This window comes from Aspergillus versicolor, assembly GCF_001890125.1.
Source record: "Aspergillus versicolor CBS 583.65 unplaced genomic scaffold ASPVEscaffold_4, whole genome shotgun sequence".
Taxonomy (NCBI): Eukaryota; Fungi; Ascomycota; class Eurotiomycetes; order Eurotiales; family Aspergillaceae; genus Aspergillus; species Aspergillus versicolor.
In genome coordinates, this window is record NW_024467527.1 from 979,093 (window position 1) to 994,767 (window position 15,675).

Genomic DNA, 15,675 nt, shown 5'->3' on the forward strand with positions numbered 1-15,675 from the left:
GAGCTTCGCAAGGAGAGGATTGTTGGTCTCATAGAAAGAAGTCTTATACTAAAGTTGAAACAAATTTTTCTTCTTCCAGTCCTTTCCCTTTGGCCCGGATCACCTCTTTGCTTTTCCTCCCATTGTTACTTGGAATATCCTTATATTGTCGCGCCCTGTATCCAGTCCATAACCGCAAAGATGGGTCCAGACAGAGCTGGGAAAAGTGTTTTCCTGGGAAATATTCCCTACAGTATGCCCTTACTCATTTGCGCTCCAGGCACTCGCCTCTGCATAACACTAACACATATGTCTTAGACCTCACCGAGGAACAGGTCAAAGACATCCTCAGCACCGCCGGAACCGTCACAAAATTTCGTTTGATGATGAACCCTGAGACAGGAAAGCCGAAGGGTTATGGATTTGCTGATTTCGCCGATGCCGATGCCGCTGCCTCTGCCGTACGCAATCTAAACGACTATGAGATTATGGGTCGCAAAATTCGTGTGGACTGGCCTCACAACAACGAGAAAGACTCCGTACCCGAAGACTACTCACAACCATCGCAAATACCAAACCAGGACGGGCCGTTAGGAGGCCCGCCATTATCTGCTCCTCTTCCACCGCTCCCGCCAGGCGTTGATCTCCCCCCGCATCTGGATTGTCCCAACGCCATATCACAAACCCTCGCCGCCCTCCCTCCAAACCAGCTCCTTGATGTACTCCAGCAGATGAAATCATTGGCAATGACGGATCCTGCACGTGCCACAGAACTCCTGCGCCAGGCACCGCAGCTTGCATACGCTATCTTCCAGGCGTTACTCCTGTTGAACCTCGTCGACTACAACACCTTAGGAGCCGTGGTGGAACAAGCTGCACAGCCTACAGCGCCACCACCATCTGCACCTCCCGCCCAGGCGTTCCAGCCCTTCGGTGCTGTCCCGGGTCAAGTTTCAACGCCCCCAATGGTGAATGCGCCATTTACTCAACCCCCGCCACAGCCAGCACCGCAGCAACAAGTTCCGGGACAAGATGAACTACTGCAGCAAGTTCTTAATATGCCTCAATCGACCATTGATGCCTTGCCACCTATGGAGCGCAGCCAGATTATGATGCTCCGGCAGCAGCTAATGCAAGGGGGGATGCGGTGAAACGCCTTTGTTCTTTGGTAAACGGTGACTTGTGTTTATACTTTTTTTTTATATCCTGACGATCTCAACATTTCGGATTCATGGCGTAAACGGTTCGCTTGGGAGTCTCCTTCGATTTGCCTCGGATGATACCTGAAATTTAGCAGATCTCTTACATTTTCTTTTTGACCTTTATTTTCACTGCCATCTTTCACCACAAGGTAAAGACCAGGATACATATGTACCTTTTCTTCAATTGCACTGAGTCGGCGTTGTTGGGGATTTGGTAAGCGGTCACCGCAAAGAGAAGACTAGCTAAACAGGAAGCAAAGTACGGTTCCGATGCGCCGGTACTTCCACCTCTACTCCCATTGCATTCATGGAGTTTTTGTATAGGCACTCCATTGTCTGCACTAGCCTAGATAGCGCTGCCTAGACCACTCCAAATGGTAGGCGGAAAATCTGATGCTTCCCTCTGAATATACTCTGTATTTGTAGTCCTGACTATGTAGACAAAGTACGTATCTTAGTGTCTTGATGGTGAACTTTATGAACGACGCCTCAACTTTTCCGTGTTGCCCCCAGGAGTTGTCAACTCCGTTACCGTGTTTTCTTTTTCTCACTCCTGCCAGCCATTTTGTTGAGGCACGGTAGATTTTCTTCGCAGGACCGCCGATTCCAGCACTATTTGGCAGCTAAATCTCTAGCCTGGACTATCCATGATTCCTGAACTTTACTCGGTCTGAGCACGATGGTTCTGGCTTGTGTGCTGCTGATCTCTGGTTCCCGACCCATTCCGTACCCGGTGTCTTTGCTGTCAGCGCGACGATCGGTATCAATGAGTGCTCCATCCTAGAGTCAATTTTAACTTTCGGGTGGAATCGAGACGCCATTTGCATAACGTTCTGCAGACTGCAGTGCTCTCCAGAGAATGAACGCCCTGGCGATACTGCCTGGTTTCTTTTTGGTGAGTAGACCGGGCTTCTTTGAGTTTCCACTTTATCTGCCGGGCTCACTGAAGGCGAAAATTTCAATCAAGAAGTGACCACAGCTGACAGGAGCCGATAGCGTCAGGTTGCAGCTGAAGGATGTGGCACGATCCGAAGACCTGGAAATGGCCGCTCCTCCCGGCTCTCGGATTTGGGAGGCAGCTGCACTCCTCTACAATTTAACGAATCAGATTTATCGTGCACAGGCGATCTGCTCGCGGATGAGTGGATCGCAGATTCCTTCACCGTGATAGACACAATCAAGAGTTTGGCTTTTCTCCACCGCTGCTTTTCCTTCTTGTCTTCCTCTGCAGCAGAAGAGAGATCCGGCGGTCTTTGACGGGCATGATTGGCGTCATGGGTCGAGATTGGAAAGATATGAGGAAGATCCAGGCGCCACCTGGACAGAAGATATGATATATAAATAGAGACGCCGGGGCCCTGCAGGAAGTTGAGTTGACATTTGGCGATAATCTTTTCATCAAAATCCCGACTGACCAGGGCGGACACCACATCCTCGTCTATGACGCCGAGCAACGCTTGTACGACAACCTATTTATTGACATTGCCTGGAGTATATGGAAATGGGTATCGTAACTACCCAGTCGCATATCAACACCACGATCCAGAGTTGGTCTCGGTTGCAGAATATCCTTAAAGATGGAGAAGTAGAGATCGATGGTAAAAAACTCGATATACCCTCAGTGGTCGCCGTGGCATGGTTCGTCAATCAAAATTTTTTTAAAAGGTCCTGCTTCGGACTAATGGTCATAGTCATAATTGCATACCGAAGATTACTGATGACCCCGGTGTCCTTGAAGAAATCGATGCCAGCATACGGATTTTGAAGGACCACCTAGATAACGGTTATAGTGTATACGGTTCGTGGATTTAACATTGCCCAATACTGCGCAGATATTGTACTTATACTATCATGTAGGAGTCAATACTGGCTTTGGTGGAAGCGCAGACTCAAGGACCGATAAAGTGGTTGCTCTCCAATCAGCGCTACTGCAACTGACACAGGCTGGAGTTCTGCTGGAATCGGATAAGAGCGAAGGTGCGAGCAGAGCGCTCGATTCACATGCTATGCCCGTTTCATGGGTACGGGGTACGATGTTAACCCGGTGCAATTCAAATCTTCGGGGACATTCTGCAGTGAAACTGCCTGTACTTCAATCGATAGTTCAACTGCTCAAACGGGGAATCACTCCAATTGTTCCTCTTCGAGGTTCGATATCAGCTTCGGGAGATTTGATGCCACTATCCTACATTGCTGGGGCCATCGAGGGCAACCCCGACGTGTACGTTTATGCTCAAGGCCCTGATAAAGCACGGATAATGAAGTCCAACGAGGGGCTGCAATTTGCGGACATAAAAGCCCAGAAATTGGGACCAAAGGAAGGCCTGGGTCTGATAAACGGAACTTCAACGTCTGCTGCAGTGGCTAGCTTGGTACTATACGAAACAAATCAACTGTCCGTGCTTGTGCAAGCACTCTCGGCCATGGGTCTCGAGGCTCTCATGGGGACTGCCGAGAGCTTCCACCCTTTCATTTCCGCTGTTCGGCCTCATGAAGGACAGATTGAGTGTGGGAATAACCTGCTTTACCTACTTCGAGGCTCAAAGCTTGCACAAAGCGTTGATGCCCAGAAATTTCAAGACCGTCCTGGTTTGATTCAAGACCGGTATGCACTGCGTTGTGTACCACAGTGGATCGGACCACAACTAGAAGATCTTAACCTCGCTCATCGGCAAGTTACAACTGAGCTCAATTCAACTTGTGATAATCCGCTTGTAGATGTGAGGTCTGAGTCTGTCTTTTCAGGGGGAAACTTCCAGGCCGTATCAATAACTTCTGCTATGGAGAAAACAAGAATGTGTCTGCAGATGTTTGGCAGACTTATTTTCTCGCAAGCTACTGAGATGATTGATCCCGATTTGAATAGCGGTCTTCCTACCAACCTCGTTGCTGATGATCCAAGCTTGTCATTTACAATGAAAGGTGTGGATATTAGCATGGCATCATATATGGCAGAGTTGGGCTATTTGTCAAACCCTGTGAGCTCACATGTTCAACCGGCGGAGATGCGAAACCAGGCCATAAACTCCATGGCTTTGGTATCGGCCCGGTATAGCATGGAAGCTGTGGAGATATTATCTCTCATGTGTGCATGCGATATGTACATCGTCTGTCAAGCCTTGGATTTGCGTGCCCTCCATCTCGTTTTCTTGGAGAAGGCTAAGGTCCAGATGAGCACCGTTACGTCGAGCATATTTTCCGTATATCTCTCCGAATCAGCATTAGCGGGCCTGTATAAATACCTGGACGAACATTTGTCACAGTCGTGGCCGATGACCAACCGCCTCAACGCCCCGGACCGTGTCCATACCGTGGTCGAAAACGCGCTCTCGGTCATTTTAGAAACCCTCAAAAACTACAAAGGGCTCCGAGAACCAGGAATAGGAGATTTAAATTCGTGGAAGTCTCAGATGCATGATTCCCTGAACCAGGTATACCGAGAGACCGCGGATGCATTTTTCCTGAAACAGCACACCGCAGACCTTCTGGGTGAAGGATCCAGGATTTTATATCAAACAGTCCGAGAAGAACTCAGAATCCCATTCCACCAGGGTTTTGTTGAGCATCCTACTTTGGACAACGAGATCTTGAACGGCCGCTCTAAGAAGACCATCGGGTCGTGGATATCTATTATTTACGAGGCGGTCCGTGATGGCCGACTTATGAACCCGTTAATGCAGTCTCTTGCTTCTACAGCTAACAAGCCGAGCGGTATGACGATCCTGAGTAAACTCTAAGCCCCGTTGATTCTATTACTGGACTGGATTGGGATATTATTCTTCTGTGGTGATCAGTTGGGGGCTGGGCGAAGCTAAGCCTTCCCAGATACGTCGGCTTGAATGCGTATATCCTCTCAAAATCTGCTTGTTTATTTATTGCTGCCTCGCATAAATGCTTTTGATGTCCTGGATTGTAACCTGTCATGCTGTCTGATTTGTGTTGTGTCTTTGTTCCCCAATGAGCACATTTCAGTGAATGCATCTCCCAATAGAACTCAGCACAACACAAAAAATCTTGAACCCACTAGTAATATTCACAGTAAAAGACTGTACTGAACTTGCTTTGGCTTTTTCCCATTAGATTTTTTTGCTCCCCCTCTCATTCTTCTTCATCCCCCTGGCCCTCCGTTCCCTCCCATCTTTACACGTGACACACCTGTGCCCTACTTGTATACCTTCACATCTAAACACATACAAATACATCAGATATCTGTTTGCCTCTATAAACACCAAGAAAATCAATGAAAAAAGAAAGAAAAGAGCAAAAAAAGCAAACGACAATGCCAGCGAAGAGAAAATACCCCGCCGCCCTGGCACCCCCAACCCTCGCGTCTACGCGAAGCAGACGATTCCCTCCATCTCACCAGACCCATACTGAGCCAGCCCTTGAGACTCAGAGTCAGGATACCCGTGCTTCTCTGGATGGTGAGACGACCAAAACTTCTGGGTCCCTCAAGGCTGTGGAAAGGACCCGGTTTGAAGAGGTGGAGGTTGAAGACGATGTTCCAACCGCCTCTAAGAAACCAAGGTACGATGAGACTCCTGGCTTGTCACAAATACAGTCAAAGCTAGAGAATACATCTATCACCAGTACCAGCTCATCTTCAACTGGGATTGTAACGGGAATGAAGCGTCTTGGGATCGACAGTTCTGAGGACACCAAAAATGCTGTGAAAAGACCTAAACGATCTGGTAGAGCTCACCAGCCTCAAACAGAGCACAGCTCTCAAGTTGAAGAAAAGGATGCAAATATTACTAACACGAACGGAGAATCCCATTCTGTGACTCTGGGTATGGCCCGACCCTCCCTATCCGAACCACAAGAGCATCAAGACCGTGATATCCCAGAACTAGTTCGCTCTCGACCTTACTCCGGCCCCAGGAAGCCTAGGACTCAGTTAGCTCAACATCTACCTCCGCTCTGGAAGCTCAGCGACATATTCCAATCACTTACGAACAGAGCGATCGAACTCAACCTCGATGATGTTCTATCTCACCTGGGAGATAGACGACTTCGTGTTGTCACAGTTTGTTCCGGGACAGAGAGTCCGTTGTTGGCATTGGAAATGGTTAGGGAAAGTAAGCTGCTTCTTATCCTCGATACTGCCTGATAAATCATCTAATAAAACGGTATGATAGATCTACAAAAGCATTTCAATCGGGACCTGAAATTTCAACACCTTTTCAGTGCTGAGATTGTTCCTTTCAAGCAAGCATACATCGAGCGCAACTTCCACCCTCGCCTTCTCTTCCGCGATGTAACTGAGCTCAAGGACAGAGTTGCGTGAGTCTCACCCCTTCTTCAATTTAATTTCTTTTATCTTGTTTTGATTTTGCTAATACAGTGATAGTCAAACGCCCTATGGATCACTGGAGAAAATCCCTAAGAACGCTGACATGCTGATTGCCGGATTCTCATGCGTCGACTTTTCGGGACTGAACAACCACCGAAAGACACTCGACGATGAAGGTGAATCGGGTGGTACTTTCTGGGGAATAGTCGGCTACGCCAGGGCATACCGTCCACGTCTCGTTATTCTGGAAAACGTGAAGACGGCGCCCTGGAAGAAGATTGAGCAGCACTGGAATGATATTGGCTACTTTGCTATCCATGCTGATGTTGATACGAAAGCGTATTATCTTCCACAGACCCGTGAGCGGGGCTACATGTTCTGCGTTGACAAGAAGTTCATTGACGATAATGGTCTCACAGAAGAGGACATGCAAAAATGGACGGAAGTGTTAAAGCGGTTTCAGCGTCCTGCCAGTTCACCGGCGGGTATGTTTCTGATTGACGCTGATGATAGACGTCTTGAGCAGATTGAGAAAGACATGGCGGCAAAAGTTGCGTCTTCAGCGTCGGCGTCCAGGGCGACAGTCAACTGGGACCGTTACCAAGTGCGGCATCAGAGCTATCGACTGAACCAGGGCCTTGGTTATCGTCGACCTGTCAGTAAGTCTCAGGATGATGGGACGTGCCGGATGCCGGACTTTGCGTGGCAGGCCTGGGTCAAGTCATTGCCAGAGCGGGTGTGGGATACTATCGATGTGAACTTTCTGAGGAAGTTGGTCGAAGGATATGACATGAACTACAAAGAGTATAGTTGCCTTTTTCATTAATTCTTGGTCCTCCCCTGTTAGGATGTTAGCTAACTCGGATTATTTATAGGAGGTGCTTGGAGCTGTCTCAAGGCATCGATCGAGAGATGGATTCCCGGGCATTTGGAATTGTCGGCTGCATCACCCCTACTGGTATTCCGTTTATGACAACTAGAGGTGGTCCTCTCTGTGGTCTCGAGTCACTTTCACTGCAAGGATTGCCTTTGGATCGACTTCTGTTGACCCAGGAATCGCAACGAGAGCTGCAAGACCTCGCTGGGAACGCAATGAGCTCTACCGTCGTTGGAGCAGCAATTCTTTCGGCCCTGATTGTTGGTCATAAGCTGCTCAAAAAGGGCAATCCTCCTCAGGAGCCAAATTCTCGAGCCTCAAAGCGCAAAAGTATCGCTCCTCAGGGGGTGAACAATTTGGAGGAGAGCAGCATGCATTTAGATGCAGCCACCGTAGTGGATATGCCAAAACTCCAAGACCAAGCTACAAGCAGCGCCAGATATTGCATGTGCGAAAGACAAACTTCTACACAGGCAGTCATTTTAAAGTGTACAGTCTGCTCCCACACGGCCTGCTCAGAGTGTAGCGGGAACCCACAACATGCCTACGAACGTTGGACGGACTTGGTGCGAACCTCGCCGTTGGATTTCATCAGTGCACTACGCGCAATTTTGCCAGCTCGACTGGTGGTCAGTGGTATAACCCGTGGATGCTATACAAAGTTGCAATCTGGTTCTACCATAGCCCTCGCCATCTGGGCTGAGTTTTTGGATGTCGTCTTTAGGGCAGTTGGTGACGAGCTCCGCTTCTTGGATATCAAGCGCAGTGAGTCTTGGACTGTGCTCTATGAGGGTAAATATTCCGAGTTGAAGCTCGTAATTCAATTTAAGAGCATTACTTGGCTGCTTTTTGCAAAACCGCGTGAGTCGGATCCTGCTCTGTGTTTGATCCGCGAGGTGCTATCCAAGCCGATTGCGCGCATGGTGGTGCCTCAGTCTGGATCGATCTTGGAAGGTAATTGGGAAATATGCGCACCCCTCAGCTCAAGCTGCTCCTTGGGACTTTCTAGAGGCGGGAGCCGAATTCAATCATATGAGTCAAAATGCGGCTTGGAATTGGAAGAATTCAGGGATTCATTGACTTGGACGCACATTACCGTGGAAGGCACTGATGACGAGGTGAAGGACTTGGAAATCGATGTTAGAGGCACATATGAGCTCCTCCAGGACTGTGGGACGGCAAATGCCTGTCTGCATAAAAGGCCAGCTTCGAATGGAAGGCCTGCCGTCTACCTTTTTTTGGACCCGACAAAGCTGGGAGAGCCCAAGAATGATTCGTTTGTTTTTGCTTTCGATCATACGCGCCACCCAGGATATGAGCGCCGCCTGTCTATTGCTGAGGTGTCTCACCAATGGCGCTCTTCACGCGCTTCTGAGAAAACTGAGACTACCGCCATCTACTATAAGAAGTGGATTGCCTGTCCAAGTGTATCCCTGGCCTCCTATGGCAAAAGCTCCGAATTTCCCATCAGATGTTACAAGTTGCAACCCGCTACATCAATCACCATCACCGACGACGGCTGCCATAACTCGAATATGACCCTATTGGCGTTTACTGCACCAACGACGGTCATCGACGCTTCACAAATTACGGCCGAATGGGAGGTCACTGACCCGGTTGACTCTCCGCAAGTCCTGCGAAAGTACGTCTGGTTGCTCCAAAAAGCGGCCGCGTATTCGGGTTTTCAAGAATGGAGAGAGCTCGCAGAAGCAAAGATCCAAGGGCCATGCAGGGTTTGTGTCCCACCAAAACCAAGAATCAAATGGGGACGAGATGCACGGGGTCGGATCAAGGCGTATGAAGATTCATACAGTGCCGCTAGGTACGAACGCGACATCAAATCTCGGCCGTCTCCCTTTTTGATATTCCAGAGGACCAACCAGCAAGGCCTGGCTGAGCTTCACGTTACGCTCAGCATTCAGACCCTCCTACACCAGGCGTATGGGAGGTTGTCCAATCCAAATGTAGCTTCATTCTATTGGCGCTTGATACCAAACGCGTACGACACGAAAGAATTGTCGTTCCCTGCGTTCAATTTAAAGAGCAACAGGAGCGACCCTCCATGCAAACAGCCACCCAGCTTTATCGTGGAGTTACGCGCAGAACAACTTCGTTCTCTGTCATGGATGATAAGACAGGAAGACGAGAACATTGAGCCTTTCATTGAGGAAGAAACCGAAGAGGCAATCCTGGAACCCTTGATGTGGCGTGCAGAGGGGAAGGCTACGGTACCAAAGACTGTCCGAGGGGGCATTTTGGCTGATGATGTCGGATATGGTAAAACGGCCATTGTCTTGGGGCTGATTGACAAGCTATACGATATGGCCAATGTCGATTTCTCTGTCCCATTGAATGCTGACGGATTCATCCTAAGCAGGGCAACTCTCATCGTGGTCCCGGCCATCATGGTTCAGCAATGGCGGTCAGAGATAGCGAAGTTCCTGGGAAGCAAGTACAATGTACTCGTATTTTCCTCGGCTGCGGCGTTGAAAAAGGCCAGCATTCGAGACATCAGAAAGTGTGACATAGTGCTCGTGTCCTGGTCCGTTTTCGGGACGACCAGCTACTATCAGCGTTTCAAACACTTTACTGGCGCGCCTGAGGTTCCGACAAAAGCAGGTAGAAACTTTGATGACTGGTTTTCTCATGCACATGAGTTGATGAAGGGACATGTTCGTGTTCTTGCTGAACAAGGCCCGCGTGCTTTCCTGGACGGCCTGAGAGATAGACGTGCACAAACAAAGGACGCTCAGGAGGAGCATAGATACATCCCGTCCAAACGCCTACGAGGAAAGAAATATGCACTGGCAAAACTGGACAAGGAGTGCGGCCCGAAGAGCAGTGGTGTATCGTATGCTGAGATATCTAGCGCCGAAGAGGATTCAGATTGGTCTGGCGACGAGAACCCTTCGGATAACCTTGAAGCTAAAGTCGAAAGCCTCCTTCGGCGTGTGGCACCTAAAGTCTCCAAAATCAAAGAAGAATCGGATGGAGAGCAGGCGACTGACTCTAAGAGTGAGAAACCGTGGGACGACTGGAAGGAGTTCAACATTTCGCGAAACTCACGGAGCAAACAGCCATGGGAAGCTGTCAAGGGAGTTCCGCTCCACGTTTTCGCTTTTAATAGGTTGGTAATTGATGAGTTCACGTACGCAAGCATCGACAGGCTCTACCAAATACTCGCATTGCAGGCTCGCTCAAGATGGGTTCTCTCCGGAACACCGCCACTAAACGACTTTGCGGACGTCAACACAATCGCTCCTTTCCTAGGCGTGCATCTCGGAATCGATGATGAGGACACAAATCCACATAATCGACGGCTCAAGGTCATTCGCAATCAGCGCTCTGATGCTGAGACCTTCCAGTCCTTCCGGGCCCCGCGGAGTGAGGCATGGCACCGGCGCCGATACGGGGTAGCGCAGAAGTTCCTGGATCGATATGCAAGGAGGAACATTGCTGAAATCGATGAAATACCTTCCAGCGAGCACATTGTTCTCGTTCGCCAAACCCCAGCTGAGAAAGCCATTTACCTTGAGCTTTATAAGCAACTGATGACCTATAATCGACAGCTTCGTCGAAGCAGCAACCGAGGAGGTTTTGGCAGTGACCAAGCCGAACGACTGGATGAGATCATAGCGAGTAGCTCGACAACAGAAGAGGCATTGATCAAGCGCTGCGCATCTCTTGCCCTCAGGGGCCGATGGGATGCTGATGGTAAGCCAGAAGCTGCTACCTGTGTCTCTCTCATAGAAACACGGGAAAGACAGCTCGAGAAGCTGAAGGATGACATCAATAATAAATTGAAGCTTGCCGCCTGGGTTTACTGTGCTTGTAACCGGAGTCATGAGAAATTCGACAAATTTGTCCAAAGTGTGGCCCGGCATGACTTTGGCGACATGGCAGTGACATGCGAGGTATACCCTCTGCTTAACGCTGCAATCAGTACATCGAGAAGCGAGGACTGGAGGTTATTCTTCGCCAATCCAGACTCCAAGGTGCATGAGAACGAGGACGAAGATAAGGAAAACATCGAGGTAACAGAAGACACAGAGGCAACAGCAGAGAAGCCCAAAGCAAAGGCAAAGACCATCATGCCTCTTCCCACAAAGCCCACACAGATGCGGGAGTTCGAGCCCATACTCCGCGAAGTCACGACTACAATCCGAAACCTGCTTGTCGAATGGGTCCTTCGCAAACGCGCCCTGCGCTTCCTCAAAATTGTCCGACAGATCCAGACCAAATCCGCAGATGTACCCTCCTGCGACAGATGCCAGAGCCAGCCAAGTCTCCTATCAAAGATGAACATCCTAGGATCCTGCGGCCACGCTATTTGCTTAACCTGCACCCAACAAACAATCGAAAAGGAGGAATGCGCAGTGGAAGGCTGTCGAGGCTCCGGCAAACGGTTTAACATAATCAATGCCATGGTTCTTGGCTGTGATGGAGACGACCCTGATTCACAAGTCGCAGATATAGACAGGAGTTCCGAATATGGCGGCACAAAAATGGACGTCCTTGTTGATATACTCGGCCACCAGATCCCAAAACATGAGCGCGCACTGCTCTTTATTCAGTTCCCAGACCTGATGGACATAGCATCCAAGGCCCTCGATTCAGCGAGAATAACACACACAACGATCTCATCGGCAGATCGCAATGCAAGCCAGAAGATCGAAAAGTTCCAAAAGGAAGGGTTTGGAAATAGCAAAGTTCTTCTTTTGAATCTGGGCAGTGAAATGGCGGCCGGCTTGTAAGTAACTCCACCCCAATCGCTGGCTGCGAGTATGTGAGAACTTGAGCTAATTGTATCTCTCCCGATAGAAACCTGCAATGTGCAAACCATATAATTTTTCTGTCGCCGTTTTTCGCCCAAACCCAATATGACTATGACTCGACGATGACCCAAGCCATTGGACGGTGTCGGCGGTATGGACAGACAAATCACGTACACGTCTATCATCTACTGGCCAAGATGACGATCGATGTAAACATATTCCAAGACAGACGGGGCAAAGTTCTTGTCGAGAGAGGAGGAGAAGCAGTTTTGGTCGATCCTGAGGAGGCTTTGGAATCCGAAGCGATCACTTGTCAGGGGCCGGAGATGTTGGTTGATAATGCGTTTTGAGATTTGGTCTTTTTCCTTTCTTTTTCTTTTTAAATTGGAAAATCTATGGTGAGATATCAGGGTCCATTTGAATGTTTTGATTGTTAGAGTTAGAAAATTTGGTGGTTAAGCTGATAGCCGAGCTAGATTGGGATATTAAAAGTCCAGTATGAAATAAGAGTGCATTGGGTAATAAACCTTCTATAGAAGTTCCTGGTCATTTTCTCTCCATACAGGAAAGACCAGAAACAACATACTATACATACATAACCAGCACCCGGTGGCCTTGTCCGTCAACCAGCTCGGGATGAAGGGGGGAAACGTGAGGGAAAACGCAAGCAAACCAACACCAACAATGAAAACTAGTATATTCTTTTCTTCTCTTTCGAAATCATATGTTTATTGGGTTTATTGCGCGGGATTTTGCGCCTCTCCGTCCAGGGCACCATCCTTCCTCATCATTGTCTCGGGGTCCCACACGATGTCCGTCAAGCTGGTGATGCCAGCGCTGTTCTCACAGGTGTCTCTGCCGCTTAGAGGACCGGGAGCAGGGATCTTAACCTGACTGCCGGAGGTAGCGGTAGCGGACTCCTTGAGCGCGGTGAGGAGGGCCTTCATCGATTCGGGAGTGAGATCTTCGTAGTAGTCGTCGTTGATCTGGACCATAGGGGCGTTAACACAGGCACCGAGACATTCGACTTCGAGGTATGTGAAAAGGCCGTCTTCAGTTGAGTGACCGCTGGTGATTCCGAGGTGCTCTTCGATGGCCTTGACAATCTTGTCGCTTCCGCAACCACCGAGTTGGCATGGTGTCTGGGAGATGGAATGTTAGCACGGATATCCGGGTATTAAACGACGCAATTTTCTTTATTGGAGTTTCGTACCGTTGTGCAAAGCTGGACGAAGAATTTGCCGACCGGTTCGCGGTTGTACATTGTGTAGAAAGTTGCGACTTCGTAGACGCGCATCGGGGGCATCTCGAGGAGGCGGGCGACCTCATTCATAACGCTGATGCTGGTGTAGCCATGTTGACGCTGACCAAGGTCCAAGAGGGGCATGACAGCAGCCTTCTTGTATTGAGGGGGATAACGGGCGAGGATCTCCTCGATGAGCTGGTTGTTCTGCTCGGAGAACTTGAAGGGGAGGGAGGGATTGTTCTCGGGGGTGTTGCGGTGCTAGACAGGAAGAATTATTAGCAATTGCTTAAACATTTGCCAATCGCCTCTTCGCACTGATAGAAGTAGCAAAGTAAAGGAGGAGGGCGCCGCGATTCTTCTCCACGTACCACATGAAGGACATCGCTGAACCGTTGCGGACCAGCGGAGAAGGGTCTGAACTGGGGTCGGGGAACAGTGCGAGTCAATTGGCGGCCAGCCCGCGGCAGGGCAGGGAAGAATTTGGAAGCCATTACTGGCGAGAGGGAGAGAGTGAGGGGTGGTGAGGGAGTGATTGACGATGAAGGAGAGCGTTGACGAAGTTGGACTCCGAAGTCTGAACTCGCGGATTTGCGGGAGCTGCGACCGGCCAATCAGCGGCGAGAGATTACTCCGCCCAATAACCTCACGATAAAAGCCTCCACCATTACACATCCACGACTCTCGTACAACTCTCAATTCATTTACAACAGTATCGGCAAATTAGTTTGTTGTTTTCATTTATGTTATGTCCAATATATCTCAATTATCGCCCGATTCAACCACCGATAAGTTGTCGGCTTAAAAAATAACTGCACACGCTCTTACAAACACCACCAGTCTCTATACAAGACTCATCTTATAAAAGCCCCTCAAACCTGCTAACATGTTCCTCAATCTTCCTTAACAACTCTCCCTTTCTCTCCTCTTCAATCCAACTTCCGTGGACCCCATTCTCCGCAATGAGCCTCCATTCATCCACACTCAACCCAAATGCCTCTTGCACCGCACAATAGCACTCCAGTGCATACGCCCCAAAGTACGCCGGATCGTCACTGTTGATGCTAAACCTCACGCCAGCATCAAGGAATGCCCGAATAGGCACCTCCGATACAGAGCTCACACATTTCAACTGCACATTCGACACCGGACAAACCGTTAACAACACCCCCTCTCTCGCAACTCTCTTCATCAGCTCGACATCTTCAACAAGTCGAATCCCATGGTCAATTCGCGTAGCACCCATCTCCAATGCTGCAGCAATATATGAACTATCCCCCTCCTCGCCAGCGTGCGCCGTTAATCTGACCCCGCGCTCCGCAGCAGAGACATAGATAGGCCTGAACAGATCCTTGGGCGGACCAACCTCACTCGACGAAGACCCCAGGCCATGAATCACTCCATTATGCATATCATCAAGATGGCCCTCTCCCAAAGCCGTAGCATAAAGACCCGCCGCAGACTCCAACGGCAAATGCTTCAAGAAGCACATAATCAGACGCGTAGTCATCCCCAACTCCCGTTCAGCCCGCTTACAGCCTGCAACATACCCATCGACAATAACGCGGTACTCCACGCCGCGCTCCATATGCACCTGCGGATCAAAGAAGACCTCTGCATGGTGCACGCCGTCTTCATACGCCCTTTGGAAGTACGCCCAAGCGAGCTCCTCAAAGTCGCTTTTGTCTTTGAGAACCCCCATGCCGATGAAATAGAAGGCGAGGAAGTCGTCGAGCGAGGTGAAGCTGCCGTAGCGGGCTGTTAGGGTTTCGATGGAAGCGTATGCAGCATTGATGGCTGGACTGGGCAAAGCGAAGTTGTTCTTGGCCGCGAGCTGGAAGATGAGAGATGGCGTAAGACAACCTTCGAGATGGACGTGGTGTTCGCATTTGGGAAGGCCGTGCAAGAAGGCATGCCATTGGGAATCGGAGGTGGTTGACGAGGGGCACATTATAGTTGGAGTAAAAAGGCGCAAGAGTGTTTATTGGTACATCAAGTGCAGAAAACTAAAGAGAGAAAGAGAGACATAGTCTATATATATTGCAACATGTATTGAATTGGAGTTTAGTAGTGTGGATTATCTCCACAGATGCCGTTGGCAGGTGGTCACTATATGCACAAGTACTGGGTCAATTCCTACAAAAGAATAGCCCCTGAACCAATGAACTCCATGTGTGGCAGCCGTTTGAGTCAGGGGATTGAAGATCGTGACTCAAAAATTGAGCCCTGATATCGAGAAGAAACCGGTGATAGCCGTGGGTCTGTCCCGTTGCTTATATCCACAGTTTATCTGCGCCGGAGAATGC

General features: G+C 49.4%; 5 protein-coding genes across 5 annotated transcripts; 3 read left to right on the top strand and 2 right to left on the bottom strand.

The window, feature by feature from the left end:
• Positions 1-180: 180 nt before the first annotated feature.
• ASPVEDRAFT_82899 (putative polyadenylation factor subunit CstF64) lies at positions 181-2,349 on the top strand (the record flags this gene model as incomplete). The annotated part of the gene is made up of 3 exons (XM_040817282.1): positions 181-232; positions 298-1,126; positions 2,178-2,349. 3 exons carry the CDS (start codon positions 181-183, stop codon positions 2,347-2,349), a joined length of 1,053 nt encoding a protein of 350 aa, XP_040667138.1.
• Positions 2,350-2,557: 208 nt separating this feature from the next.
• Positions 2,558-5,088, top strand: ASPVEDRAFT_630401 (aromatic amino acid ammonia-lyase). The gene is made up of 3 exons (XM_040815652.1): positions 2,558-2,819; positions 2,873-2,979; positions 3,039-5,088. The coding sequence occupies exons 1-3, from the start codon at positions 2,677-2,679 to the stop codon at positions 4,916-4,918; spliced, it is 2,130 nt and encodes a 709-aa protein (XP_040667139.1). The 5' UTR covers positions 2,558-2,676; the 3' UTR covers positions 4,919-5,088.
• Positions 5,089-5,973: 885 nt separating this feature from the next.
• On the top strand, positions 5,974-12,476 carry ASPVEDRAFT_130365 (putative SNF2 family helicase; the record flags this gene model as incomplete). The annotated part of the gene is made up of 5 exons (XM_040806716.1): positions 5,974-6,259; positions 6,320-6,464; positions 6,532-7,278; positions 7,350-12,101; positions 12,173-12,476. 5 exons carry the CDS (start codon positions 5,974-5,976, stop codon positions 12,474-12,476), a joined length of 6,234 nt encoding a protein of 2,077 aa, XP_040667140.1.
• On the bottom strand, positions 12,435-13,926 carry ASPVEDRAFT_40937 (complex I 24 kDa subunit family protein). The gene is made up of 3 exons (XM_040812237.1): positions 13,741-13,926; positions 13,340-13,630; positions 12,435-13,268 (listed from the first exon to the last, which is right to left on the bottom strand). Exons 1-3 carry the CDS (start codon positions 13,861-13,863, stop codon positions 12,864-12,866), a joined length of 819 nt encoding a protein of 272 aa, XP_040667141.1. The 5' UTR covers positions 13,864-13,926; the 3' UTR covers positions 12,435-12,863.
• Positions 13,927-14,031: 105 nt separating this feature from the next.
• On the bottom strand, positions 14,032-15,577 carry aah1 (adenosine deaminase). The gene has a single exon (XM_040812238.1). The coding sequence runs from the start codon at positions 15,318-15,320 to the stop codon at positions 14,229-14,231; it is 1,092 nt and encodes a 363-aa protein (XP_040667142.1). The 5' UTR covers positions 15,321-15,577; the 3' UTR covers positions 14,032-14,228.
• Between the last annotated feature and the right edge of the window lie 98 nt (positions 15,578-15,675).

Coding starts and splice junctions, on each gene's coding strand:
- ASPVEDRAFT_630401 (XM_040815652.1), top strand. CDS start 2,677: ATGGAAATGGGTATCGTAACTACCCAGTCGCATATCAACACCACGATC. Junction 2,820..2,872: donor TCAGTGGTCGCCGTGGCATG/GTTCGTCAATCA, acceptor TAATGGTCATAG/TCATAATTGCATACCGAAGA. Junction 2,980..3,038: donor TAACGGTTATAGTGTATACG/GTTCGTGGATTT, acceptor ACTATCATGTAG/GAGTCAATACTGGCTTTGGT.
- ASPVEDRAFT_40937 (XM_040812237.1), bottom strand. CDS start 13,863: ATGGCTTCCAAATTCTTCCCTGCCCTGCCGCGGGCTGGCCGCCAATTG. Junction 13,631..13,740: donor TCAGCGATGTCCTTCATGTG/GTACGTGGAGAA, acceptor CTTCCTGTCTAG/CACCGCAACACCCCCGAGAA. Junction 13,269..13,339: donor TCGTCCAGCTTTGCACAACG/GTACGAAACTCC, acceptor TCCATCTCCCAG/ACACCATGCCAACTCGGTGG.
- aah1 (XM_040812238.1), bottom strand. CDS start 15,320: ATGTGCCCCTCGTCAACCACCTCCGATTCCCAATGGCATGCCTTCTTG.